At 42.0% G+C, this 27,654-nt stretch overlaps 1 protein-coding gene across 1 annotated transcript; it reads left to right on the top strand.

Moving 5' to 3' along the window:
* The first annotated feature begins 3,840 nt into the window (after positions 1 to 3,840).
* Positions 3,841 to 27,137, top strand: LOC147123326 (general transcription factor IIE subunit 1-like). Its single transcript, XM_085970830.1, has 5 exons — positions 3,841 to 3,906; positions 14,455 to 14,907; positions 16,509 to 16,710; positions 17,458 to 17,681; positions 26,452 to 27,137. Exons 1-5 carry the CDS (start codon positions 3,885 to 3,887, stop codon positions 26,829 to 26,831), a joined length of 1,281 nt encoding a protein of 426 aa, XP_085826956.1. The 5' UTR covers positions 3,841 to 3,884; the 3' UTR covers positions 26,832 to 27,137.
* The last annotated feature ends 517 nt before the right edge of the window (positions 27,138 to 27,654 follow it).

Genomic DNA, 27,654 nt, shown 5'->3' with positions numbered 1-27,654 from the left:
TAAAACACTGCCCCTCCCCCGATGCTCACATTTGGTGAAGTTCTGCGCAGTGGGGGGGGGGGGAGGGCAGGGTATACGCCATTGGAAACTTTACATTAAAATGGTGAATTAATTACATCACACAATAGATTTTTAATCTGGAAAAATATTAGTGGAAAAATGAATGTCTTAAATGTATCCATAAGTAACCAATTAACCGGATAAATACATACCCCCCCACCCCCCAGTTCACAGAGACACACTCTCTCCCCCCCCCAGTTCACAGAGACACTCTCCCCCCCCCCAGTTCACAGAGACACTCTCCCTCCCCCCAGTTCACAGAGGCACTCTCTCCCCCCCCAGTTCACAGAGACACTCTCTCCCCCCAGTTCACAGAGACACTTTCTCCCCCCCCCAGTTCACAGAGACACTCTCCCCCCCAGTTCACAGAGACACTCTCTCCCCCCAGTTCACAGAGACACTCTCTCCCCCCCAGTTCACAGAGACACTTTCTCCCCCCCCAGTTCACAGAGACACTCTCTCCCCCCCAGTTCACAGAGACACTCTCTCCCCCCCCAGTTCACAGAGACACTCTCTCTCTCCCTCCCCAGTTCACAGAGACACTCTCTCTCCCCCCCAGTTCACAGAGACACTCTCTCTCCCCCCCAGTTCACAGAGACACTCTCTCTCCCCCCCAGTTCACAGAGACACTCTCTCCCCCCCCCAGTTCACAGAGACACTCTCTCCCCCCCCCCCCAGTTCACAGAGACACTCTCTCTCTCCCCCCACCCCCAGTTCACAGAGACACTCTCTCTCTCTCTCTCTCTCAATTCAATTCAATTCAATTCAAATCACTTTATTGGCATGACAAGTTACATCTTATGTTGCCAAAGCATCGAAAAACATTCATGTTTGCACACAAAAAGACAGATCTATCCATACAGTGTATAAACAGATATATCCCTGAGTGTATAAATATACTTTCATATAATTTATATATACGCTTTTCTTATATTTAATGGTTGTCCCTCTGTTTATGGCAAGCTGTAACATAGTGTGCCGCTAGTGTTACACAATTTCTTTCTTCCCCTCGTAGGTATGGGAGTTTTTGGTCGTCCTTCAAGTTTCTGAATTCCGGGCATATTTTTGTGAATTTTGAGTAGAAATTCTCCCTTATGCCCTGATATTTTCTACAAGCTGTGAGGAAGTGCATCTCTGTCTCCACCACTCCCTGACTGCAGTGAGAGCATATCCTGTCCTCTCTTGGTAGCCGGGTCTGCCTGTGTCTACCTTTTTCGATCGCCAGGCTATGTTCACTAAGTCTGTACATTGTCAAGGTTTTTCTCAGTTTGCTATCCTTTACCATGGTCAGGTAATCAGCCATGTTGTATTGTCTGTTTAGGGCCAAGTAGCAATTGAGTTTGCTTTGGGTTTTTGTTGTTTCTGCCCAATATGACAGATATTTTTCCTTTTGCTTAGCGACGATTGTGTTGGGTCGAATTCTTTGTGTTACGCTGTCACTGTCCTGGGGCTGGTTATTGTTAGTAGTGTTAGTAGTTACTTCACTGAGTCCCAGGACTAGTTGACTGAGGGTATTCTTCTTTATGGTCCTCTCTTGGCATTTCAGGGCTTCGTAATAATAGCATTGGGGGTTGCTCATTTCTAGGTGTTTCCAAAATTTGGTGGCTCTTTTTTGGATAGTGATTATTAATGGGTATTGGCCTAGTTCTGCCCTGCATGCATTGTTTACGGTTTTCCTTTGAGTCCAGAGGATACTTTTACAGAATTCTGCATGTAGGATCTCAATTGGGTGTTTGTCCCATTTTGCAAATTCTTGTTGTGTTAGCGGTCCCCACACTTCACTGCCATAGAGTGCAATTGGTTCAATTACTGATTTGAAAATTTTGAGCCAAATGCTAATTGGGATTTCTATTTGGATTGATTTTTTAATGGCATAGAAAGCCCTTCTTGCTTTCTCTTTCAGTTCATTCACAGCCAGTTTGAAATTTCCCGTAGAACTGATTTTTAAGCCCAAGTATGTGTAGTTAGTGGTTTGTTCAATTTTGGTTGTTCCTAGTGTGAAATTTATTTTGGGTCCCTGATGTCTGGATCTTTGTTGGAACACAAGGACTTTGGTTTTTTGGGGATTTATTGTCAGGGCCCAAATCTGGCAGTACGACTCCAGCAGATCCAGGTTCTGCTGTAGACCCTCCTTAGTTGGTGGCAGCAGAACCAGGTCGTCTGCATAGAGGAGGAATTTAACCTTGGATTCATATAGGGTGAGGCCGGGTGCTGTAGATTGTTCAAGTAGTTTTGCCAATTCATTTATGTAAATATTAAAGAGTGTCAGTGAGATTGGTGAGCCCTGCATCACCCCCCGCCCCTGTGGGAAGTATTTTGTTTGTTTGTCTCCAATTTTAACTGCACATTTGTTGTTTGTATACATTGATTTAATTACATCATATGTTTTTCCCCCTACCCTGCTTTCGATAAGTTTCAGGAATAAACCGTCGTGCCAGATGGAATCGAAAGCCTTCTGGAAATCTATAAAGCATGCGTAGATTTTGCTTTTGTTTTGATGAACGTGTTTGTCAATTAGGGTCTGTAGGGTGAAGATATGATCTGATGTTCTATAGTTTGGCAGGAATCCAATTTGGCTTTTACTCAAGACATTGTGCTCCTCAAGGAAGTTTATAAGTCTTTTGTTTATGATACTACAGAATACCTTCCCCAGGTTACTGTTTACACAGATGCCTCGATAGTTATTTGGGTCGACTTTGTCCCCACTTTTGTATATGGGCGTTATGAGTCCTTTGTTCCAGATATCAGGGAAATAACCGACACTCAGAACCAAGTTGAAGAGTTTTAGGATAGCCAGTTTCATTTTATCGTCTGTGTGTTTAATCATCTCGCTTAGTATGCCGTCTGCCCCGCAAGCTTTTCCTGGTCGCAGGTCCTTGAGTTTTTCCAAAAGTTCTTTTTCTGTTATTATGGAGTCTAGCGGGTTTTGGTTATCTTTTATGGCCATTTCGAGCTTTTCCAGTTTTTTGCATATTTGGTGTTGCTCTGGCCTTAGTGTGTTTTTCTGGTATAATTTTTCAAAGTGGTTTTCCCATGTGTCTCCATTTTGAATGGCCAATTCGTCGTGTTGTTTTTTGTGTAATGTATTCCAGTTGTCCCAGAAACAATTGGAATCAATGGATTCCTCAATGGAGCTGAGTGTATTCTTAATATATTGCTCTTTTTTGGTTCTGAGTGTGTTTCTGTATTGTGTTAGTGTCTGACAATAAGTAAGGCGTAATTCCTCATTTTCTGGATGTCTGTGTTTTTGGTTTGATATTTTTCTAAGTTTTTTCCTCATGTTATGGCCTCTCTCTCTCTCTCTCTCTCTCTCTCTCTCTCCCCCCCAGTTCAGAGACACTCTCCCCTGAACTCCCTCCCTGTTTACTCCTTTCACAGAGTTGCTGTTGCTTTGTTTGGAGATCAGCAGCTACTCCTGGGAATTTACCTGGGAATTTACCCACTTACCTAGACTCTGATGCTGGAATGAAATAGCAGCATTAGCTAGAAGCTGCAGCTGGAGCCAACAGTAAGAAGAGCATCAATCAGATTTTAATAATTAATGATTGGAATGCAATCATTTCCCAGCCAGATCCCTTGGTGAAGCAAACTTGTGCTCCAACCGCTGATTTACTACCCCACGGCTGATGATAGTAATATGTAGCCATTTGCACACATTACCATAATTCATGGAGGAGGGGCATCTTCTGCACTTAATTGTACAATTTAATTGTGATGTGATTGGCCTGATTGCCTCCTTATTATTTTCACTTGTGATTCTAATTCTCTATTTCCTCTTCCCTTCTTAATCAGCTGCTTACTTCAATTCACTTAGTTGTCAGGTAATGGTTGCATTAGAGTTTTCTGGTGAGTTGGATTTTTAGTTATGCTGTTAGTTTTTGTGACTTTTGCTTCCAGTTTCTGCTAACCTGCATTATCTCAGATTGTGGAGGCCAGGAATTCAGCTTAGTTACCAGACTTTGTGTGTGTTTTACTATCTTTTGTGTGTGGAATCCTTTTCTAAATAGCTTGTCATTTGATTTCTACCTCTTGATTTATCTTTATTCTGTTTGGTTTATTTCACATTTTAATTCCCCTCTGCTTTATTAAAGTTCTAGAATGATTTTGATCTTGCCTAATTTACTAACTAATGCAAGATGCAACCATGAGACTTGGGTTTCACATCACTAATAAAGTAGTGGACCCCTGTCGAGATGTTTTGAAAAGCTTTCATTCATATTCTATTGTGATCTGAAATGTTTATAGTATACCACTACTGCTTATGGGTGCTACTTTTTGTTAAACTGGGTGGATGAGTAATGTGGTTTGAGAGCAATACTCTAGTCTTTTGAGACTGTAAGTCACTTGAACCCTGAGATTCATATTTGTGAGGAATTTTAACCATGGAACAAAAAACAACTACACACACTAAAGAAGTAGGTGGGAGAAGAAGTAAGTGATTAAACTTCCCTTCCACTCTCCAGAAACTATTAGTTTGTACTGATTATATATTGCATCTATTACAGCAATTTGAGCTTAACCTAGAGAACCTCATTATTTCAGAATCTAAGTTGATATTTCAGAGAAGGCTTTTTTTTTTTTATTGGGTCCCTCACATTTTAATGACTTGCTGAACCTTGTGCACAATTGTATGTTGTTGTGTACCATGCACAATTCTTGGTCTTGTGTACAATTATACATTCTTGGCCATGTTGGTACTCCACTATATACAATTCCTCACCTGAAAACATAGGCAGCTGAGCTGCTCTTCCCAATAATGTCAGAATATTTTTTAAATGGTAAACTTTCAAATGTTGGTGTTCAGAGAGCTTTGGGTGTCCTTGTACAGGAAACACAGAAAGTTAGCATGCAGGTACAGCAAGCAATAAAGAAGGCAAATGGCATGTTGGCCTTTATTGCAAGGGGGTTGGAGTACAAGAGTAAGGAAGTCTTGCTACAATTGTACAGAGCCTTGGTGAGACCACACCTGGAATACTGTGCACAGGTTTGGTCTCCTTATCTAAGGAAGGATATACTTGCCTTGGAGGCGGTGCACTAGATTGATTCCTGGGATGAGAGGGCTGTCCTGTGATGAGAGATTGTGTAGAATGGGCCTATACTGTCTGGAGTTTAGGAGAATGAGAGGTGATCTCATTGAAACATACAAGATTCTGAAGGGGAGTGACCGGGTAGATGCTGAGGCTGTTTCCCCTGGCTGTAGTGTCTAGAACTAGGGGCATAGTCTCAGGATAAGGGGTAGGCCATTTAAGACTGAGATGAGGAGGAATTTCTTCAGTCAGAGGGTTGTGAATCTTTGGAATTCTCTGCCCCAGAGGGCTGTGAATGCTGAGTCTTCGAGTATGTTCAAGACTGAGATAGATACGTTTTTGGACTCTAGGGGAATCAAGGGATATGGAGATCAGGTGGGAAAGTGGAGTTGAGGTCGATGATCAGCCATGATCTTATTGAATGGCGGAGCAGGCTCGAGGGGCCGTATGGCCTACTCCTGCTCTTAATCACTTTTGAACAAGCCACGAGATTGAGAGCAGCTCTATTAGGCTTAGACAAGACACTAACCTGGCCACAAACTGCAGTGGAGATTGACTGGAAAATTGGACAAGAGGTTGCCCACTCTGACTTCACTCCTGTGCATCTTTGACTTCAAAGTAGGAATACTCTGCATTTCTGACTTGCCACACTGAAGGTAGGAACTTGATGTCTCTGATTACATGGTCAGATGAAAACTAGGCCCCACACATAACAAATTACCTGCTTTTAAATTAAAAAGAATCTTGGCTTTTTATTAAAAAGCCTTTCATTTAAAAGACACAAAGATGGCAATCCTTTCACTCCTATAACTATCCTCTATTTGGGCAAACTAATACTTGACAGAGTATCACAGTTGTCACTGCTTGAGTAGCTATTTGTTTCCGTGTTAAATTGCAGACTAAATTCCCAATCGTTCAATTACCAGGACATGAACTTTAAAGGACATCTTACTTATTCAGGCTAGAGTTAGCCAGGGTTAACCTTGTGCAGGTTCAAGGCAACCACTTGAAATAAAAATCTTGTAAATGTATTATATCAGTCTTGCTAGTTAAGTAGATTAATGCTCTTTCTTCATTCCACCCCACCAAAAAAAAATTGCTTAAAGTAAAATTTTTGATGTGGGGGGAAAAAAGAAATAAAGAATCTTAAACAAACAATTTTATTGTGATTGTACTGCAGAGATGAGCAAGCACTACATGGTACACCTGACATCATCTACATGTGCTGCTGAAAGGAACTAATTTTCCCAAGACATTAGAAATCATTAGACCATGTAGTTAAATTTTATGACTTTTTAAAGGAATAATTTGAAAAGTTTTTACCTGGCCACAACAGTTATTATGGGGGACTTTAATCTACATATAGATTGGTCTAACCAAATTAGTAACAATACTGTGGAAGAGGAATTCCTAGAGTGTATACAGGATGGTTTCCTGGACCAATATGTCGAGGAACCAACTAGAGATCAGGCCATCTTAGACTGGGTATTATGTAATGAGAGGGGATTAATTAGCAATCTTGTTGTGCGAGGCCCCTTGGGGAGGAGCGATCATAATATAATAGAATTCTTCATTAACATGGAGAGTGAAGTAGTTGATTCAGAGACTTGGGTACTGAGTTTAAATAAAGGAAACTACGATGGTATGAGGCGCGAGTTGGCTAGGATGGATTGGCGAATGTTACTTAAAGGGTTGACGGTGAATAGGCAATGGCAAACATTTAAAGATCGCATGGATGAACTACAGAATTTGTTCATCCCTGTTTGGCATAAAAATAAAACAAAAAAGTGACAACATTGGCTAACCAGGGAAATTAGGGATAGCATAAGATCCAAGGAGAGGACATATAAATTGGCCAGAAAAAGCAGCTAACCTGAGGATTGGGAGCAGTTTAGGATTCAGCAAAGGAGGACAAAGGGATTAATTAAGAGGGGGGAAATAGAGTATGAGAGTAAGCTTGCAGGGAACATAAAAACTGACTGTAAAAGCTTCTATAGATATGTGAAGAGAAAAAGATTGGTGAAGTCAAGCGTAGTTCCCTTGCAGTCAGAATCAGGGGAATTTATAATGGGGAACAAGGACATGACAGACCAATTAAATATATACTTTGGTTCTGTCTTCACAAAAGGAGGACACAAATAACCTCCCAGAGATGTCGGGGAACATAGGGTCTGATGAAAGGGAGGAACTGAAAGAAATCAGTATTTTGTAGGGAAATGGTGTTAGGGAAATTGATGGGATTGAAGGCTGGTTAATCCCCAGGGCCTGATAATCTACATCCTAGGGTACTTAAGGAAGTGGCCCTCATAATAGTCGATGCATTGCTGGTCATCTTCCAAAATTCTATAGACTCTGGAACAGTTCCCATGGATTGGAGTGTAGCTAATGTTACCCCACTATTTATAAAAAAAATTAAAAAAAAGGTGGTAGAGAAAAAATGGGGAATTCTAGACTGGTAAGCCTGACATCGGTATTGGGGAAAATGCTAGAGTCCATTTTAAAAGATGTAATAGCAGAGCACTTGGGGGAAAAAAGTGACCGGATCGGACAAAGTCAACATGGATTTACAAAAGGTAAATCATGCTTGATTAATCTACTGGAATTTTTTGAGGATGTAACTGGTAGAATAGATAAGGGAGAACCAGTGGATGTGGTGTATTTGGACTTTCAGAAGGCTTTCGATAAGGTCCCGCATAAAAGACTAGCGTGCAAAGTTAAAGCACATGGGATTAGGGGGTAAGGTACTGACTTGGATAGAAAACTGGTTGGCAGACAGGAAGCAAAGAGTTGAATAAACGAGTCTTTTTCCGAGTGGAAGGCAATGACTAGTGGGATACCGCAGGGATCAGTGCTCGGACCCCAGTTATTCACAATATATATTCATGAACTAGATGTATTTTCTCCAAGTTTGCAGATGAGACAAAGCTGGGTGGGAGTGTGTGCTGTGAGGAGGATGCAGAGCAACTCCAGTACGATTTGGACAGGTTGGGCGATATGGCAGATGCAGTATAATGTGGATAAATGTGAGGTTATCCACTTTGGTGGCAAAAACAGGAAGGCAGATTATTATCTGAACGGCAATAGATTGGGAAAAGGGGAAGTGCAATGAGACCTGGGTGTCCTTCTGCACTAGTCGCTGAAGGTAAGCATGCAGGCGGTTAAGAAGGCAAATGGTATGCTGGCCTTCATAGCGAGAGGATTCGAGTACAGGAGCAAGGATGTCTTGTTGCAGTTGTACAGGGCCTTGGTGCGACCACATCTTGAGTATTGTGTGCAGTTTTGGTTGCCTTATCTGAGGAAGAATGTTCTTGCCATGGAGGCAGGAATGACATATGAAGAGAGATTGGGTCGATTAGGCACTTATTCGCTAGAGTTTAGAAGAATGAGAGGGGATCTCATTGAAACTTAGGACTAGACAGACTAGATGCAGAAAGGCTGTTCCTGATGGCGGGGGAGTCCAGAACCAGGGGTCACAGTCTAAGGATAAGGGGTAAGCCATTTAGGACAGAGATGAGGAGGAATTTCTTCACCCAGAGAGTGGTGAACCTGTGGAATTCTCTACCACAGAAGACAGTTGAGCCAATTCATTAAATATATTCAAGAAGGAGTTAGATATATTTCTTAAGGCTAAGGGGATCAAGGGATATGGGGAGAAAGCAGGGACAGGGTACTGAATTTGGATGATCAGCCATGATCTCATTGAATGGCAGAGCAGGCTCGAGGGGCCGAATGGCCTACTCCTACTCCTATCTTCTATGTTTCTGTGAGTAAAGTGGAGAAGAAAGCATCTGGAAAACAGCCTTCATTCAAATTACTATTGCTCAGGAAAAAAATGAGCGATTTGTGCCCATTTGACCTATCGATGCATGTTCTTTTATTTAAAAAAAAAAAAAAAAAAACACTGACCCCTGGTTCTAGACTCCCCAGCCAGGGGAAACATCCTCCCTGCAGCTACCCTGTCAAGCCCTGTAAGAATTTTGTATGTTTCAATGAGATTGCCTCGCATTCTTCTAAATTCTAGAGAATATAAGCCTAGTCTACTCAATCTCTCCTCATAGGACAATTCCTCCCCACCCCCCTCGCCCCCCATCCCATGAATCAGTCTGGTGATCCATCGTTTCACTCCCTCAATGGCAAGTATATCCTTCCTTGGGTAAGGAGACCAAAACTGTACACAATACTCCAGTTGTGGTCTCACCAGGGCCCTATATAATTGCAGTAAGACTTCTTTATTCTTGTAATAAAGGCCAACATACCAATTGCTTGCTGTACCTGCATGTTAACTTTGTGATTCATGTAGAAGGACACCCAGGTCCCTCTGAACACCAACATTTCCCAATCTCTCACCATTTAAAAAAAATACTCTGCTTTTCTATTTTACCTACCAAAGTGGTAACTTCACATTTCTCCACATTATATTCCATTTGCCATGTTCTTGCCCACTCACTTAGCTTGTCTATAGCCCCTTGAAGCCTCTTTGCATCTTCTTCACAACTTGTGTTCCCACCCAGCTTTGTATCGTCAGCAAACTTGGATATATTACATTTGGACCCCTCATTCAAATCATTGATATAGATTGTGAATAGCTGGGGCCCAAGCACTGATGCTTGTGGTACCCCAGTAGTTACAGCCTACCAACCTGAAAATTACCCGTTTATTCCTACTCTCTCTCTTTTCTGTCTGTTAACCAATCCTCCATCCATGCTAATATATTACTCCCAATCCCATGAGCCCTAATTTTGACAAATAACCTTGTGTGACACCTTATCGAATGCCTTCTGAAAATCCAAATACACCACATCCACTGGTTCCCCCCCCCCCCTATCTATTCTGCTAGTTACAACCTCAAAAAAACAACAGATTTGTCAAACACTATTTCCCTTTCATAAATCCGTGTCGACTCTGCCCAATCCTAGTGCCCTGTTACCGTGTCCTTAATAGATTCTAGCATTTTTCCTACTACTGATGTCCGGCTAACTGGTCTGTAGTTCCCCGTTTTCTCTCCCCCTCCTTTTCTTAAATAGTGGGGTTACATTTGCTACCTTCCAATCTGCGGGAACCATTCTAGAATCTATGGAATTTTGGAAAATAACAACCAATGCATCCACTATCTCTATAGCCACCTCTTTCAAAACCATAGGATGTAGGCCATCAGGTCCAGGGAATTTATTGGCTTTCAGTCCCATTAATTTCTCCAGTACTGTTTTTTACTATTAATTTCTTTCAGTTCCTCATTCTCGCTAGAGCCTTGGTTCTCCACTATTTCCAGAAAGTTTTTTGCATTGTCTTCCGTGAAGACAGACACAAAGTATTTGTTTAATTTCTCTGCCATTTCCTTATTCCCCATTATAATTTTCCCTGTCTCTGCCTGTAAGTGACCCACATTTACTTTTGCAAATCTTTTCCTTTTTACCTATAGAAGCTTTTACAGTCTGTTTTTATGTCTCTCGCTAGTTTACTGTCTTTTTTCCCTTTTTTTTATCAATTACTTGGTCTTCCTTTGCTGAATTATAAAATCCTCCCAATCCTCAGGCTCACTACTCGTTTTGGCAACATTATAAGCCTCTTTGATCTATATTATCTTTAACTTCTCTTGTTAGCCATGGTTAGACCACTTTTCCTGTGGGGTTTTTGTGCCTTTTTAAAGGAATGTATATTTGTTGTAAATTATGTATTAATTCTTTAAATGCTAGCCATTGCTTATCTACCATCATACCTTTTAATGTGATTTGCCAATCTATCGTAGCCAACTCGCCCCTCATACCTACGTAGTTTGATATGTTTAGGTTTAAGACCCTAGCTTTGGATTTAACTAAATCACTTTTAAACTACATATAAAATTCTATCTTTTATGGTCACTCTTCCCTAAAGGCCCCTTTAATACAAGGTTATTAATTAACCCTTATTGCACAATACTAGATCTAAAATAGCCTGTTTCCTAGTTGGTTCCTCAATATACTGATCTACAAAACTATCTTGTATACATTCCATGAATTTGTCCTCCACACTATTATTGCAAATTTGGTTTGCCCAGTCTATATGTAGATTAAAGTCCCCTATGATTACTGTATCACCCTTGTTAAATGCACCTCCTAATTTCCTGATTTATACTCTGCCTTACATTAAACAAATCCCACCAAACAGTAGTTGTATAGGGCCCCCAATGTTTTCTGCTCCTTGCTGTTTCTTAACTCCACCCAAACTGATTCTACTACTTGATTTTTGGAGCTAAGATCCTTTCTCTCTACTGTCTTTTATCCCATCCTTTATTATCAGGGCTACCCCCCCCTCCTCCTTTTCCATTTTACTTCCCAACCTTGGCCACATTGCAACCACGTCTCCATAATGGCCAATAGATCAAATCTATTAATTTCTATCTGCGCTATTAATTCATCTATTTTGTTGCTTCACGCATTCTGATGTAGTGCCTTTTAGCTTTGACTTTTTATTTTTCCCTGATGTCACCTTAGTCACTGATGCCTTATTATCTTTGTTAGTCTGTCTCTTCCTGACCCACTCTGCTTATTTTTACGCATAACACTATTCTGCTCTAGAGCCTTGACATTTCTCTCGCTGCTTTTAAATTTGCTCTTTCCTGAGTCCCTTCCCCCCTTTCCCCCCGCCCCACTAGAATGGCTTCCTGCACCATGGTGCCATGGTCAGCTTGCTCATCCATCCTGCAGGCTTTTCCCTCATCCACACAGCCAGCAAGAACCTCATACCTGTTGGATAAGGGCTAAGGTTGAGGCTCCTTCAGCACTGCACCTGGGGTCCCCTTACTGAGCTAGTCACACCCTCCTGTCCCAGACCTGTACCACTACCTAACCTAAGGGGTGTGACTCCCTCCTGGATCAAAGTGTCCAAGTAATTCTCCCCAGCCCTGATGCCCTGCAATGTCTGCACCCCAGACTCCAGCTCAAAAACTTTGAGCTGAAGTTCCTCAAGATGCAGGCACTTACTGCAAACGTGGTTGTCTGGGACCACAATGCTCTCCACAAACTCCCACATGCTGCAGTTGCGGCACACCTCCTGCACTACCATCTATATATGACCTTGTTTTACTTTATTAAATTTGTAATTGGGTAACTTAGTTTACAGTGAGTTTCTTGACTACTTGATCTAGATTAAGTTATGGGTACTGTAATTAAATTTCTCCCTGTAACACAAAGCACTACAAGTAATATAGGCAAAAAGCAGCAACTCCTTCCCCCTCTTCAAATTCCCACACTTTCCAAATTCCCAAATAAAACATTCTGTTTAAGTATACTTTGTTTTAATCCTGCTCTGTGCAGGCCGCTTTGTGCTCCGCAGATGTGTTTACTCTTATACTCTTGCCTCACCCAATTTACAAGTGTTGACTCTGCTCCACTGCTCCTGGTGATTAGCACCCATTCAAGACAAACACTTAACAGCTGACTGATAGAAGCTGCCTGCCAGTGGCAGTTAACTGTTAACTACAGTTTTTAAAGTTCTAGGTTAAAATCAAAATGTTAAACAAAATTTGACTTTTTACATGTACTACATACCCAATACTTAACAGAAATTCCCACCCTTTTTCCAAATTCCCAAATAAAACACTCTGGCCTAGAAATTCAGTTGTTTGCGCCAGCCGCTAGCGCCTTAGGAGGAGGAGATGTGGGGTGCTAGGTGGCTAGCGGCCGGGCGCAGCGCGATCTGCGCCTCTCCCCAACTTCAGTAAAGGTTTAGCGGCGGCGCAAAGCCTTTGCGCGCACTCTCAGCTGCGCGCGCAGATCCTGATGTCATTTCATCGTGCAACGCCCTTTGTGCACCCCGAACCGGAAATTCAGTGGTGCCGCCCTTCTTTGCGCCTGGCGCCCCCAGCGACTAGTAGAGGGGAACGGTTCCCAGTCGCTGCGGGGCGCGGGGGACGCTAATTAAAGGGGACTCCTCCTGCAGTATAAGTGGCAGCCATTTTGTGCCAATCCCTCTGTGTGAGAGACGGATATTTGGAGAGAGACAAAGGCAGAGAGCTTTCTGCTTTGACTCAGTGCTTGCACAGGTACTTGTGGCTTCAGGCCAGAGCTTTGCACTTGGATTTCACTTTCAGTGCCATAGCCTTGAGTCGCCATATGTAATGGGGGGAAACGTTGGCTTTCTGCATTGCATTCAAAGGGATCAGAGACGCCGTGAGAGAGTGCCAGTCATGGCCAGACGGAGATTGGCCAACAGGCGTCGGCACAGGAGGCCTTACCCACCCAGGGTATACCGCCAGCAGTTCTCCTATCTGAACATGTCTGAGGAGCAGTGTGTTCGGAGGATGCGATTCAGAAGGGAGGTGGTCACTGAGATCTGCCACCTGCTTCGCAGAGATCTGCAGCCACAGCTGAGGAGCAGGATGTCTGTCAGTGGCAGTGAAGGTGACGGTGGCTCAACTTCGATGCCACTGGCTCCTTCCAATCCGCCACTGGGGACATTGCCAACATCTCCCAGTTCGTGTTGCTGCATCCGCCAGGTGAACAATGCCCTTTTTCAGAAGGAGACGTCAGTACATCTCCTTCCCCATGACCCTGGACAAGCAGCAAGAGCGTGCAATCGGCTTTGGAAGAATAGCGGGCTTCCCCATGGTTGAGGGCGTAGAACTGATGAACCAGCAATGGTCAGGCCTTGCTGTAGGGCATGGCAGCCAAACAAGTCGACCCTTCCCCTTTAAGAGCTGACCGGCGCCAGCGTGTCTGCCTTCATTGAGCAACTTGCCGCACATGCGCTGCGCCCGTCTTCGGTGTTAGCGCCCCAGATCGCCGGCTTAGCGCCTAATGATAGTCGTGCATCGCCTGCTTTAGCGCAGCAGCAACCTCTTGGGGCGATGCCACTGAATATCGGCGAAGGTGGCGCGAAGTTGCGCTGGGCGCAAACTTTAGCGGCCGCCCGGCTGTAGCGCCCCAAACGTGGCTATACTGAATTTCTAGGCCTCTGTGTTTAAGTACATTCTGTTTTTAATCTCGCTGTGTACAGACTGCACATTGGAGGGGGTTTCTCTAGGAGGTCACAATTGATAAGAACCCACATTTTATGACAGACTAGGGGTTTGTATCCCCTTTTTAAATATCTAGTTGTGTAATTAAAACTGCTGTCACCATAAAAAAAATAACCCTTTCAGACTAGATTCATCACTTCCATGATGTAACTCCGTATGTTGGGAGTGAGGAATGAGTATTCCTCGTTTAGTTATGACAAGGTGCTAGGGGAGAATTTGTTTTCTGTATTTAGTTTTTCTGTTTTTGCCCAGGCTTAAATTTTTGGAGATAGACTCCTCACATTCTGTCCCTCCATGGGATCTCTTTCAGCTAATCAAATTAATTCAAAATTACATTAAAATAAATTATTTTTCTGATTGATTGATTGAAAGGTACTATGGGAGACCAAAAAGTGATTACCGAAGTTCCTGCAACTTTAAAACGTTTGGCAAAATACATAGTGCGTGGATTCTATGGGGTGGAATATTCCCTCACCCTTGACATTCTCATTCGCTATCCCTGTGTGAAGGAGGATGATTTGCAACAACTACTGAAGTTTGAGAAGAAACAGCTCCGAGCTGTTCTCAACACACTGAAATCTGACAAGTTTCTTAAAAGTCGAATAAGGGTTGAAACAAATCCTGACGGGAAGAGCTCCAGACATAATTACTATTACATCAACTATAAGCTACTAGTAGATGTAGTCAAATACAAGCTAGACGTTATGCGCAGAAAGATTGAAGCTGATGAGAGAAATTCAAGCACAAGATCTTCTTTTAAATGTCCACTCTGTTTCAGCACATTCACTGATTTGGAAGTCAATCATTTGTTTGATCCTTGCACAGGTAAGCTATGCTTTTTAATTGCTTTCCCAAAAACCCAAATCTATTTCATTCATTCCTTGCTTCAGAAGTTAAATACAAAGGCCTGGACTTTGCAGTCAGCAGCGAAGGGACAGTGCTTGCCACTGACCTCAAAGCTACCCACAAATATTTAGTGGGCTCCAGAGTGTAGATTTTCTCTTCCAATGTCACTTTGAATTTGGTGCCATTTCTAGGGGATCTGTGGCATTCAGCAACAGGGTAGGCGGCAGGCAGGCTGATCAACCAATCAGTGAAGAATTTTCAGACAGCAAAGCACAAAGTAAAATGCATGGAATATAATTCACATTTTAATCATTGTACAGAAAGCGAAATAAAGACATTACACATGGGATTAAGGGAAAAGCTGAAATCAAATTTTTTTAAAATTATTTTAAAAATCATACAATTTTTACATCTTCTGAGCAAATGAGACTCCAAATTAGTTTTTCAGGACCAGAGAGGTTGTTCAGCAGTAATTATGACTTAGTAAGTCATTTAAAAACTCAGTTACTCCTGATTGAACGAGGCTTAACATTTTCATTGGCTTTTACAGTGAGAATAGTGCGTTCATGTTATATCCGTGATTGTGTTGATTGCACCTTTTTTTGAAGACTGCAACATTGCACCCTCTGGAGGAGCAGGGTGCATCTGACCGCAACGTTCAGATTTCCACGTTTAACTGCATGTGCGGATGCCGGAAGTTGCTGTCAGTTTTACACAGTAATGATGGCGAGTGCTGACAGTTTTGCCATCATTACAACTGCAAATTCATCCACAAATTCAAGCTGTAAAATTATATATTCCTGACCCCTCTGCCTCCACGCAAAAAGGATAATTTGACTAATGCAAACATTTATTTTGGGTTAGCAGACAACTGTTAAAAATGCCAACTCTGCAGTAATTCTCGAATACTTTACAAAATGCTATACTGTACCTACTTGAGCATGATGGCATTTTGCCTAGTTGCAATTGGGTAACATCATAAATACCTTTGAGCTGAAACTAGGTCAAAGCAGAAAGATGCAGGTAAAGAATACCAAGTTATGGGGCAATATTTTCCTCCCCTTTATCTTCAGCTTTTGGGCAGTACTGGGGCAGCCCCTTTGGCATGTTCCTCCAGAGGTGATGGCAGATGCTGAATATGCCTGTCCATATTTCCTCTGCCCCTTAAATTGAGTTTTTACTTGAGGCAATAGTGCATTGCTGCTGTGTGTACAACAGACATTTGAAAAAAGCATAGTCACAGGAGGACTTCCAGGAATACAAACCTTAGAACTACAAGTGCTGCTATTTCCCACCCCATACCCCAAACCTTGATGGAAGATATGGCTCTGTTTCTTTACTTGGTATGTATGCTGTAAAATAGTAATGCCATATGGAAAAGGCACAAGCTGTAATGTATGAATATATACTTGAAAAGAGAAAAATTGCAGGGCTATGGAGAAAGTGCAAGGAAGTAGGACTAATTGGATAGCTCTTTCAAAGCACAGGCGCAATGGGCCAAATGGCCTCCTATGCTGTATGATTCTAACTGTTTGCCCTGTAGTCATTATCCTTGTCTGCTGTTCCTGTAAAACCTATAGGCAATTTTAACTGCACTTACTGTCAGACTGAGGTAGAAGAAGATGCCTCTGCAATACCTAAACGAGATGCTCGAACCCTTCTGGCAACGTTTAATGAACAGATTGAACCAATTTATACACTTTTACATGAAACTGAAGATACTGCTCTTCCACATGAGCTTCTGGAACCACAACCAACCGAGATTCCAGAACTGGCACTAAGGTAAAGTATATCTGAGTCCAAAGCTCCAACTCTAAACCTTTTCAATTCTGTTTAAGTATTGTACTCTCTGCCACAATAAACCTGATTGTGTTCTAGCAGCTAATTTTATGAGTAATTTTATGTTCACTGGTAAAGGATACTTGAAATTGTGTGCTATCCCAGTAGCAATGCATTTGGAATGGCAGCTAATTAATCTCCCTGAGCGTTAGTTAGCTTAAAGTACATAATGTGTAGAGACCAAGCCTTGTCCAGCTAAATATTGCGACAGCAAATTCATTTACAAGTTTTAATACTGCTAGTCTAAAATGACATTCCCATGATGTAGCTTGTGCTAAATATTCAATCTCCTTATTTGAAAGCAGCCAAAGAAAAATACCCCCTATTGCACAATTAACTAATCACAGCCAGAGTACTGTGCCCACATCCACTATTGTGAATGCAAGAGGCAGCCGCAACTAAGATTTGACACTAAGTTGAATGGCTGCAGGCTCAAGTCCTTGTGACAACTGGTGCTTGAATCTACTGACTGTTCATGAGTATGAATTCAGGCTGTTCTTAGACCTCCAAGGGTAGCAGCCCACTTTCCAGAAAACCATGATGAGAAGTTGACCTTCCATCCACATATCTTCAATACCAGCTCGGCATATAAGGGTTTTGGTAAGTTATTAGTACGGAGTTAGAAAAAGAAATAAATGGCATATGAATAATTAAAAACTTTTTAATGCATTGATTGCATTTTTTTCTCAGCCAGGAGCAGAGGACACAATGTCTTGCAAATAATGCTTATCCAGAAAGATGGTCAAACAAAGCAGTTTGCAATGACCTCTATGAACAAAACATTGTGGTAAATGTCCAAGAATCTGACTCCAAAGCTAAGAAAAAACCTGCGAAGCCTGTTAAACCACAGCCCATCTGGATGGCCACAAGTACTGTTGAGGAAGCTGGTTTGAATATGGCAGAGAGCTCAGTTGGTGAGTGCATAACATATTTTTTGGAATCTGTATAATATGAAAATACAACAAAATTTCCCTCCCTGGAGCTTTGGAAAAATCATTTAAAGATGCAGTCTGACCATTTTAGCAATCACAAACCACCTAGGATTTCAAGTCTTCAGATAAAATGATTTAAGTGGATAATCTTGACTATTTGGTACTCTAATACAATGCAAAGAAAAATCCCAGGTCAAAGAAATGAAAGGTGCAGCTAATAAGTGCCCTCTCCTCCCCATTAACTACAGCTGTCAGGTTGGCTCAGTTGGTATTGCACAACTTTGAGTTAAGTGTGTGTAAAGAGGGCAAGTCCTCTGCCTGCCAGCCACCCCGCCTCACACCAAGAGGGCATGTCTTGGAGAGTTTAAGAGCATAAGAAATAGGAGCAGGAGTATGATTTTTACCTCAACTGCACATAGAAACATAGAAGATAGGAGTAGGCCATTTGGCCCTTCGAGCCTGCTCTGCCATTCAATGAGATCATGGCTGATCATCCAAATTCAGTACCCTGTCCCTGCCTTCTCCGCATATCCCTTGATCCCTTTAGCCTTAAGAAATATATCCAACTCTTGAATATATTTAATGAACTGGCCTCCACTGCCCTCTGGCAGAGAATTCCACAGGTTCACCACTCTCTGGGTGAAAAAAAATCCTCATTTCAGTCCTAAATGGCTTACCCCTTATCCTTAGACTATGACCCCTGGTTCTGGACTCCCCGGCCATCAGAAACATCCTTCCTGCATCTAGTCTGTCCAGGCCTGACAGAATTTTATAGGTTTCGATGAGATCCCCTCTCAATCTTCTAAACTCCAGTGAGTATAAGCCCAATCGACACAATCTCTCCTCATACGTCATTCCTGCCATCCCAGGTATCAGCCTGGTGAATCTTCGCTGCACTCCCTCCATGGCAAGAACGTCCTTCCTCAGATAAGGCGACCAAAACTGCACACAATACTCAAGGTGTGGTCTCACCAAGGCCCTGTACAACTGTAGCAAGACATCCTTGTTCCTGTACTCGAACCCTCTTGCTACGAAGGCCAACATACCATTTGCTGCCTTAACCACCTGCTGCACCTGCATGCTTACCTTCAGCGACTGGTGCACAAGAACACCCAGGTCTCTCTGCACTTCCCCTTCGCCCAATCTATTGCCATTCAAAAAATAATCTGCCTTCCTGTTGTTGCCACCAAGTGGATAACCTCACATTTATCCACATTATAGTGCATTTGCCATGTTTCTGCCCAATCACCCAACCTGTCCAAATCGTACTGGAGTTTCACGACATCCTCCTCACAGCTTACCCTCCCACTCAGCTTTGTGTCGTCTGCAAATTTGGAGATATTGCATCCAATTCCCTCGTCCAGATCATTAATATATATTGTGAACAGCTGGGGTCCTAGGACCGATCCTTGCGGTACCCCACTAGTCACTGCCTGCCACTCGGAAAACGACCCATTTATTCCAACACTTTGCTTTCTGTCCGCCAACCAGTTCTCAACCCAAGTCAATACCTTGCCCCCAATCCCATGTGCCTTAATTTTGCACGCTAATCTCTTATGTGAGACCTTATCGAAAGCCTTCTGAAAGTCCAAATACACCACATCCACTGGTTCTCCCTTATCTATTTTACCAGTTACATCCTCAAAAAATTCCAGTAGATTAGTCAAGCATGATTTACCTTTTGTAAATCCATGTTGACTTTGTCTGATCCTGTCACTGCTTTCCAAGTGCTCTGCTATTACATCTTTTATAATAGACGCTAGCATTTTCCCCACTACTGATGTCAGGCTTACCGGTCTATAATTCCCTGCTTTTTCTCTACCACCTTTTTTGAATAGTGGGGTAACATTAGCTACCCTCCAATCCATGGGTACTGTTCCAGAGTCTCTTGAGTTCTGGAAGATGACCAGCAATGCATCTACTATTTCTAGGTCCAATTCCTTAAGTACCCTGGGATGTAGATTATCAGGCCCTGGGGATTTATCGGCCTTCAGTCCCATCAATTTTCCTAACACCATTTCCCTACAAATACTGATTTCTTTCAGTTCCACCCTTCAGACCCTATGTTCCCCAGCATCTCTGGGAGGTTATTTGTGTCCTCCTTTGTGAAGACAGAACCGAAGTATGAATTTAGTTGGTCTGCCATTTCTTTGTTTCCCATTATAAATTTCCCTGATTCTGACTGCAAGGGGCCTACGCTTGACTTCACCAATCTTTTTCTCTTCACATATCTATAAAAGCTTTTACAGTCAGTTTTTATGTTCCCTGCTAGCTTACTCTCATTCTATTTTCCCTTTCTTAATTAATCCCTTTGTCGAATCCTAAACTGCTCCCAATCGTCAGGATTATTGCTTTTTCTGGCCAATTTATGTGTCGCCATATCCCTTAATTCCCAAAAATGTCTTGAATATATTCAATGACTGCACATCCACAGCTCTCTGGGGTAGAGAATTCCAAGATTCACAACCCTTTGAGTGAAGAAATGTCTTCTCCTACTCAGTTTTAAATGGCCGACCCCTTATTCTGAGACTGACCCCGTGTTCTAGATTCCCCAGCCAGGGGAAGCATTTTCTCAGCATTAACCCTGTCAAGCCTCCTTAAGAATTTTATGTTTCAATGAGATCACCTCTCATTCTTCTAAACTCTAGGGAATATAGGCCTAGTCTCCTCAATCTCTCCTCATAGGGCAATCCCCTCATCCCAGGAACCAGACTGATGAACCTTCATTGCACTCCCTCTAAGGCAAGTATGTCTTTCCTTAGGTAAGGAGAGCAGAACTGTACACAGTACACCAGGTGTGGCCTCACCAATGCCCTGTATAATTGTAAGACTTCTTTACTCTTGTACGCTAATCCCTTTGTAACAAAAGCTAACATACCATTTGCTTTCCTAATTGCTTGCTGTGCCTGCATGTTAACTTTCTGTGATTCATGTACAAGGATACCCAAGTCCCTCTGAATGTAAACATTTTCCAGTTCTGCTTTGTTTTTCCTACCAAAGTGGATAACTTCACACTTCCGCACATTGCATTCCATTTGCCATGTTCTTGCCCACTCAGTCAACCTCTTTGCATCCTCCTCACAGCTTACTTTCCCACCTAACTTTGTATCATCAGCAAACTTGAATACATTACACACAGTCCTTTCATCTAAGTCATTAATATAGATTGTAAATAGCTGAGGCCCAAGCACTGATCCTTGTGGTACCCTGCTAGTTATAGCCTGCCAACCCAAAAAGTCCCATTTATTCCTACTCTCTGTTTTCTGTTAATTAACCAATCCTCAATCCATGCTAATATATTACCCTCAATCCCATGAGTCCTAATGTTGCATTATAACCTCTTTTGTGTGGCACCTTATCGACTGTGTTCTGAAAATCCAAATACATTACACCACTGGTTTCCCCCTTATCCATCCTACGAGTTACATCTTGAAAAAACGCTTAACAGATTTGTCAAACATGATTTCCCTTTCATAAAACCATGTTGACACTGCCTAATATTACAATTTTCTGAGTGCCCTGTTACCACGTCCCTAATAATAGATTACAGCATTTTGCCTACTACTGATGTCAGGCTAACTGGTCAATAGTTCTCCATTTTTTTTTTGTTCTCTCCCTCCTTTTATTAAATAGTGGGGTTATGTTTGCTACCTTCCAATCCTTGGGGACTGTTCTAGAATCTAGGGAATTCTGGAAGATTAATACCAGTGCATCCACTATCTCTGCAGCTACTTCTTTTCAAACCCTAGGATGCAGGTTGTCCGGTCCAGGGGATTTGTCACTACTTAGTCCCATTAATTTCTCCAGTACTTTGTCTTATACTGATTTCTTTAAGCGCCTCAATCTCTCTAGACCCTTGGTTCCCTATTATTTCCAGAATGGTTTTTTGTCTTCTACTGTGAAGACAGATACAAAGTATTTCTTCAATATCTCAAGGAATTACTTACAGCCTATTATAATTTCTCTTGTCTCTGCCTCTAATGGGCCCACATTTACTTTCACGAATCTTTCTATTTACATACTAATAGAAACGTTTACATCTGTTTTTATGTCTCTTGCCAATTTCCTCTCTTCTCTTTCCTTTATCAATTTCTTGGTCCTCCTTTGGGAGGATTTTAGTATTCAGCAATCCTAAGAACACAAGAGCAGGCCATACGGCCCCTTGAGCCTGCTCCACCATTCAATTGTTGATCATCAACCTCCACTCTACTTTCCTGCCCAATCTCCATATCCCTTGATTCCCCTAGAGTCCAAAAATCTATCTCTCAGCCTTGAATATACTCAGACTCAGCATTCACAACCATCTGGGGCAGAGAATTCCAAAGATTCACAACCCTCTGAAGAAATTCCTCCTCATCGTGATCTTAAATGGCCTACCCCTTATCCTGAGACTATGCCCCCTAGTTCTAGACACTCCAGCCAGGGGAAACAACCTCTCAGCATCTACCCTGTCAATTCCCTTCAGAATGTTGTATGTTTCAATGAAATCACCTCTCATTCTTCTAAACTCCCGAGAGTATTGGCCCATTCTACACAATCTCTCATCATGGGACAGCCCTCTCATCCCAGGAATCAATCTAGTGAACCTTCAGGCTTACTATTCTTTTTGGCAACATTATAAGCCTCTTCCTTTGATCTATACTATCTTTAACTTCTCTTGTTAACCACGGTTGAACCACTTTTCCTGTGGGGTTTTTGCGCCTTAAAGGAATGTATATTTGTTGTAAATTATGTATTCTTTAAATGTTAGCCATTGCTTCACTACCATCATACCTTTTTAATGTAGTTTCCCAATCTACCTTAGCCAACTTGCCCCTCATACCTATGTAGTTTGCTTTTAGATTTAAGACCCTAATTTCGGATTTAACTAAATCACTTTCAAACTGAATATAAAATTCTACATATTATGGTCACTCTTCCCTAAAGGTCCCTTTACTACAAGGTTATTAATTAACCCTTTCTCATTGTACAATACTAGATCTAAAATAGTCTGTTCCTAGTTGGTTCCTCAACATGCTGATCTAGAAAACTATCTTGTATACATTTCATGAACTCGTCCTCCACACTATTACTGCAACTTTGGTTGCCCAGTCTATATGTAGATGAGGGTCCCCCGTGATTACCGTGTTACCCTTGTTAAATGTGCCTCTAATTTCCTGAGTTATACTCTGCCCTACGTTACAACTACTGTTTGGGAGCATATAAACAACTCTCACCAATGCTTTCTGCCCCTTGCTGTTTCTTAGCTCCACCCAAACTGATTCTACTTCTTGACTTTCCAAGCTAAGATCCTTTCTCTCTCTTGTCTTTATCCCATCCTTTATTATCAGGGCTACCCCTCCTCCTTTTCCATTTTGCCTATCTCTTCTAAAAGTTAAGTATCCTGGAATATTTAGTTCCCAACCTTGGTCATTTTGCAACCATGTCTCTAATGGCTATTAGATCAAACCTATTAATTTCTATCTCTGCTATTAATTCATCTATTTTGTTGCAAATGCTTTGCGCATTCAGATATAGTGCCTTTTTCCCCCTGATGTCACCTTAGTCACTGATGCCCTATTACCTTTGTTGCTCTCTGTCCCTTCCTGATCTGCTCTGCTCTAGAGCCTTGATATTTCCCTTGCTGCTTTTAAATTTACTCTTTCCTGAATCCTTCACCCCCATTTCATTAGTTTAAAGCCCTGTCTACTGCCCTAGTTATTCGATTTGCCAGGACACTGGTTCCAGCCCAGTTTAAATGGAGCACGTCCCAAAGGAACAGCTCTCCCTTTCCTCAGTTCTGGTGCCAGTGCCCCATGAAGCAAAACCTCTGCCTCCCACACCATTCTTTCAGCCAAGCATTTAACCTTCTGATCTGCTTATTCCTATGCCAATTGGAGTGTGATTCAGGTAACAATCCAGAGATAATTACTTTTTGAGGTTCTGCTTTTTAATTTGGAATCTAGCTCCTCAAACTCTCTCAGCAGAACCTCATTCCTAATTCTACCTATGTCGTTGATTCCTACGTGAACCATGATAACTGGATCTTCTCCAGCCGCGAGGAGATGTCTTTTTAACCCTGGAACCGGGCAGGCAATACAGCCTTCGGTACTTCGTCGCGGCTGCAGAGAACAGTATCTATTCCCCTGACTATCCTTTTTTACTTCTTCCCGCCCCCCTTTTTAATGGCCTCCTGTACCATGGTATGTTTGCCCATCCTTCCTGCAGTCCTTGTTCTCATCCATATGCATAGCAAGTACCTCGTACCTGTTGGACAAGGTCAAGGGCTGAGGCTCCTCCATCACTACATCCTGGGTCCCCATACCTTCCTTACTCAGTCACATCCTCCTGTCCCTGATCATTGACTAACTCTAAAGTACTACTTAGCCTAAGGGGTGTGACTCCTCCTGGAATAGTGTCCAGGTAACTCGTCCCTTCCCTGATGCATCGCAAGGTCTGCAGCTCGGACTCCAGCTCAACAACTCTAAGCCGAATTTCCTTGAGCTGCAGGCACTTGCCACAGATGTGGTTGCTTGGGATCTCGTTGGTCTCCACAAACTCCCACATGCTGCAGTTACACACCACCACCTGCCCTATCATCTCTATCTAACCTTATTTTATCTAGAAATTAGTTCATTTTTATTCAAACAATTATTTTTAGTTTTGATTAGTTAATTTAGTTTATTAATTCAATAAAGTTATAGTTCATCCTCTCCCAGTTCTGAATGTAATCCACTTACCTAAATTAGAGAGCAAAAGAGCTGTAATACTCACCAACCAATCACCTACCTGCTGTCCTGTGACATCACTTTTTTTTGTCTTTATGCTGCTGCTGCCGCTGCTCCCGCTCATGTCCAAGCTGTGTCCTGGGCCTTCTCCAGTGCTCCCTTTATGCCGCCGCCGCTCCCCCCACTTGTCAGTGTTGAGTTTCTGGGATATCCTGGTAATTCTAGTACTCCTTTTAAGGCCCCCACAAAACTCTTCCCCAGATGGAGCAGGAAGGAAACTGTTGGCAGTGGGCAGATCTGCCTTTCGAGTGCAATACTGAAGTGTCACTTCAGGTACTGGCTGTCTACCCATCAATGGAAATGACCCCATCTCAAATTTGGAATGGGATCTGTGACCTTTGGGCCTGACAGACCCTGCTCCTCACAAGCACAATGAGTATAATAACATATCCAGGACATGCACTACTGCATTGCCAGAAATCTCAATCTGCCACCATTTACGTTTTCTCTCCTGTCCCCTACCTTTCAATGAATGTTCTCCACTTCACTTGTATGAATGAGCAGAAAATTCCTAGTGCAATATGGAACACTGCAGGGACCCTATTTCAGCAATTCATCTGTTTGGGGGGGTGGGGGGGGGCGCGGGGAAGCTAAGCATTAGTCAGCAAATGTATACTTTAGCCTTAAATAGGATTGTCGGTAAATAACACTACAATAAAATATATGATATAACATTTAAAACTGTAGAACACATTGGTAGGCCAGCAGTGCTGAGGCTATTCTAACAAAGCACTGTAGAATTTCTGGTCACTAGTTCATGCCTGGCTTTGTATGTGTTGCTGATTTTTTGTATACTGCCTTCCTTCCATGTGCCACTCATGAAACTTGGGAGGATATAGTATTTACTTGGACTCTTCATAGGTTTTTCTTTAAACAGTAGGGCCTTGTTATTAGGTTGTATAGAGCATATGAATGCTTAATGTGCTTGTATCGTGTTCCTTTACCCACGAGCGATGCCCACATCCCAAGAATAAATTAACCAAAAAAAATGCTCATTAAACAATGGGTTATCTTCCCATTTTAGTGTCTTAAATTAACATTTTGGCAGGAATATAATCATGTGACTTTAATATTGTCCTTTTTTATCTTTTTGAAATGATCTTTTGGCTGAAAGCATCACAAGCAAAATGAGTCTTCACTCCATTCCCAGGGTCCACAGCACCAAACATAATCATGACACAAATTGGAAAAATTAGTTCAGATAGAATAAGAATGGTGGATGTAGGAAATTGGAGAAGTTTCACCCTAGCAAAATACTGATGCATCAGGTTTGGATTAGTCTACTTAGCTGGGACAAATGCGAGTTTAACTGCTTCTAGCTTATGTTAACTTGACTTCTTGATACTGACACGGGATGCTAAGTGATAAAAGGCTCTAGTATGATAGCAAAATACTGCGGATCCTGGAAATCTGAAATAACAACAGAAAATGCTGGAAAAACTCAGCAGGCCAGGCAATATCTGTGGAGAGAGAAATAGTCAACGTTTCAGTTCGAAACCCTTCATCAGGACTGACTAAGGGTTTCGACCTGAAACGTTGACGCTCTTTCTTTCTCCATGGATGTTGCCTGGCCTGCTGAGTTTTTCCAGCATTTTCTGTTGGTGTTTTGGATAAAAGGCTCTAGTTCTGCTTGAGCCATATATTTAATCCTCTGATCCTGCTCTTGCACTTTCCCAAAGAAAATCTGGGCATGGTGCAATATCAGAGTTTTATCCATTGCTGTGCTTTTATTGGGTAGAAAAAGAAACCAGTGCTTATAAAGAAAATCAAATACCCTGTATGTAGGTTAGAACTGAGTGATTAGAAATGATGTCACTATTGAATGCAGGTTTTGCTGCTAACTGCATCCAAGTCCTCTTATAAATTGCAGTTTGGATATTTGGGGTGTGATAGTCTGAAGAAAATATGTTTGGTGTTTTAGATCACTATTTTGCAAAACTGTTTTGGTTGCTGTCCAAGATTCACTTTTTTTTCATATATTCTAGAACCTACTGCTACTGAAATTCCTGATCAAAATACAAATTCGAAGAGCAAGTCTCTAAATTCTGAGATCATAAAGACACTTATGATTCATGAGAAAAAAACATCAGCTGGAGCAACCTTCACTTCAAATGCCAATCAGAGTGAACCAGACAGTGAGACCAGTGAATCTGAGGAGGAGTCCAAGAATGTGAAACCACCTGCTAAATTAAACCTAGAGGAAGAGGAGTTTGAGCTAGAGAAGCAGACAGTTATGGTTGCTGGAAAGCCCCGCCTCTACAGTGAAGTTAGTCAACATCCTGAATTAGTATCTTTGATGACTGAAGAAGAACGAGAGAGTTACATTAGTATTTGCCAAGAGATGTTCCATTTAATGTATGATTAACATCAGTTAAATTTCATTTGTTATGTTGTATTGAATTCATGTGATGTGTGCATTGTTTTATATAAAACCAGTTCTGCACTAATCTGGTGAATGAAGAAAGTAGTTGCTAAATTTCTCCTTTTCTCCTATAAAGTACAACAACCAATTTAGTTGGACTTAGATTTTCACTGTAAACCAAGTCACAGAAAATACAGTAAGGTGTGGGTGAATGTACTAATGTATTAGTATGACTAAATACTAACCATTAATCAAAACTACACAACAATGGGAGATAAAATTTAAATAAACTTGTGGGATATTTCTTCACCTCAATCTACTCCTCTATGAATTAATGTGAAATGCAAATATTTAAAATCTAAAGGAAGTCACTGAATGCAGCAGAAGAAACTAAACACTTTGTTGCTATCCACTTTAATTTTTAATGATGCTCTGAAGCAGTCTGTAACCTTGAGATGGAAGCTTTGTCTGCTCCATGCAGCTTAATGACCTGGTTTGCTGAAGAAGGCAGGGGTGGGAGAAACCGTTTTGGCTGAGTGGCTAAATTTTGCCGAGGCAAAAAGTTGTCCCTGCTAAGAAAACAAGGGCCAGTCTGAGTAACTACTCTTAACCCCTACTGTGTTGTTTTGTTGCCAGCTTGTTATCCAGTCTGCAACTTGTCCCCTGACTCTACATGCTCTGGCGGGGCGGGGCGCAGGGGCGGGGCGGCGGGGGTACCGTTATGTCTCATTCACTGCAACTCGCTAAGCCATTCCAAAGGTGCACAGAAATCTGTCCAAGAATGCGAAGTGTTAAAAATAAAGATTTCAATGTTTGACACCACATT

This window comes from Somniosus microcephalus, chromosome 2 (assembly GCF_052327205.1).
Source record: "Somniosus microcephalus isolate GS21.2 chromosome 2, FLI_Smic_1.0, whole genome shotgun sequence".
NCBI classification, from domain to species: domain Eukaryota; kingdom Metazoa; phylum Chordata; class Chondrichthyes; order Squaliformes; family Somniosidae; genus Somniosus; species Somniosus microcephalus.
This window is presented reverse-complemented; position numbering and strand designations above follow the sequence as displayed.

Coding starts and splice junctions, on each gene's coding strand:
- LOC147123326 (XM_085970830.1), top strand. CDS start 3,885: ATGGTTGCATTAGAGTTTTCTG. Junction 3,907..14,454: donor GGTTGCATTAGAGTTTTCTG/GTGAGTTGGATT, acceptor ATTGATTGAAAG/GTACTATGGGAGACCAAAAA. Junction 14,908..16,508: donor TTTGTTTGATCCTTGCACAG/GTAAGCTATGCT, acceptor TAAAACCTATAG/GCAATTTTAACTGCACTTAC.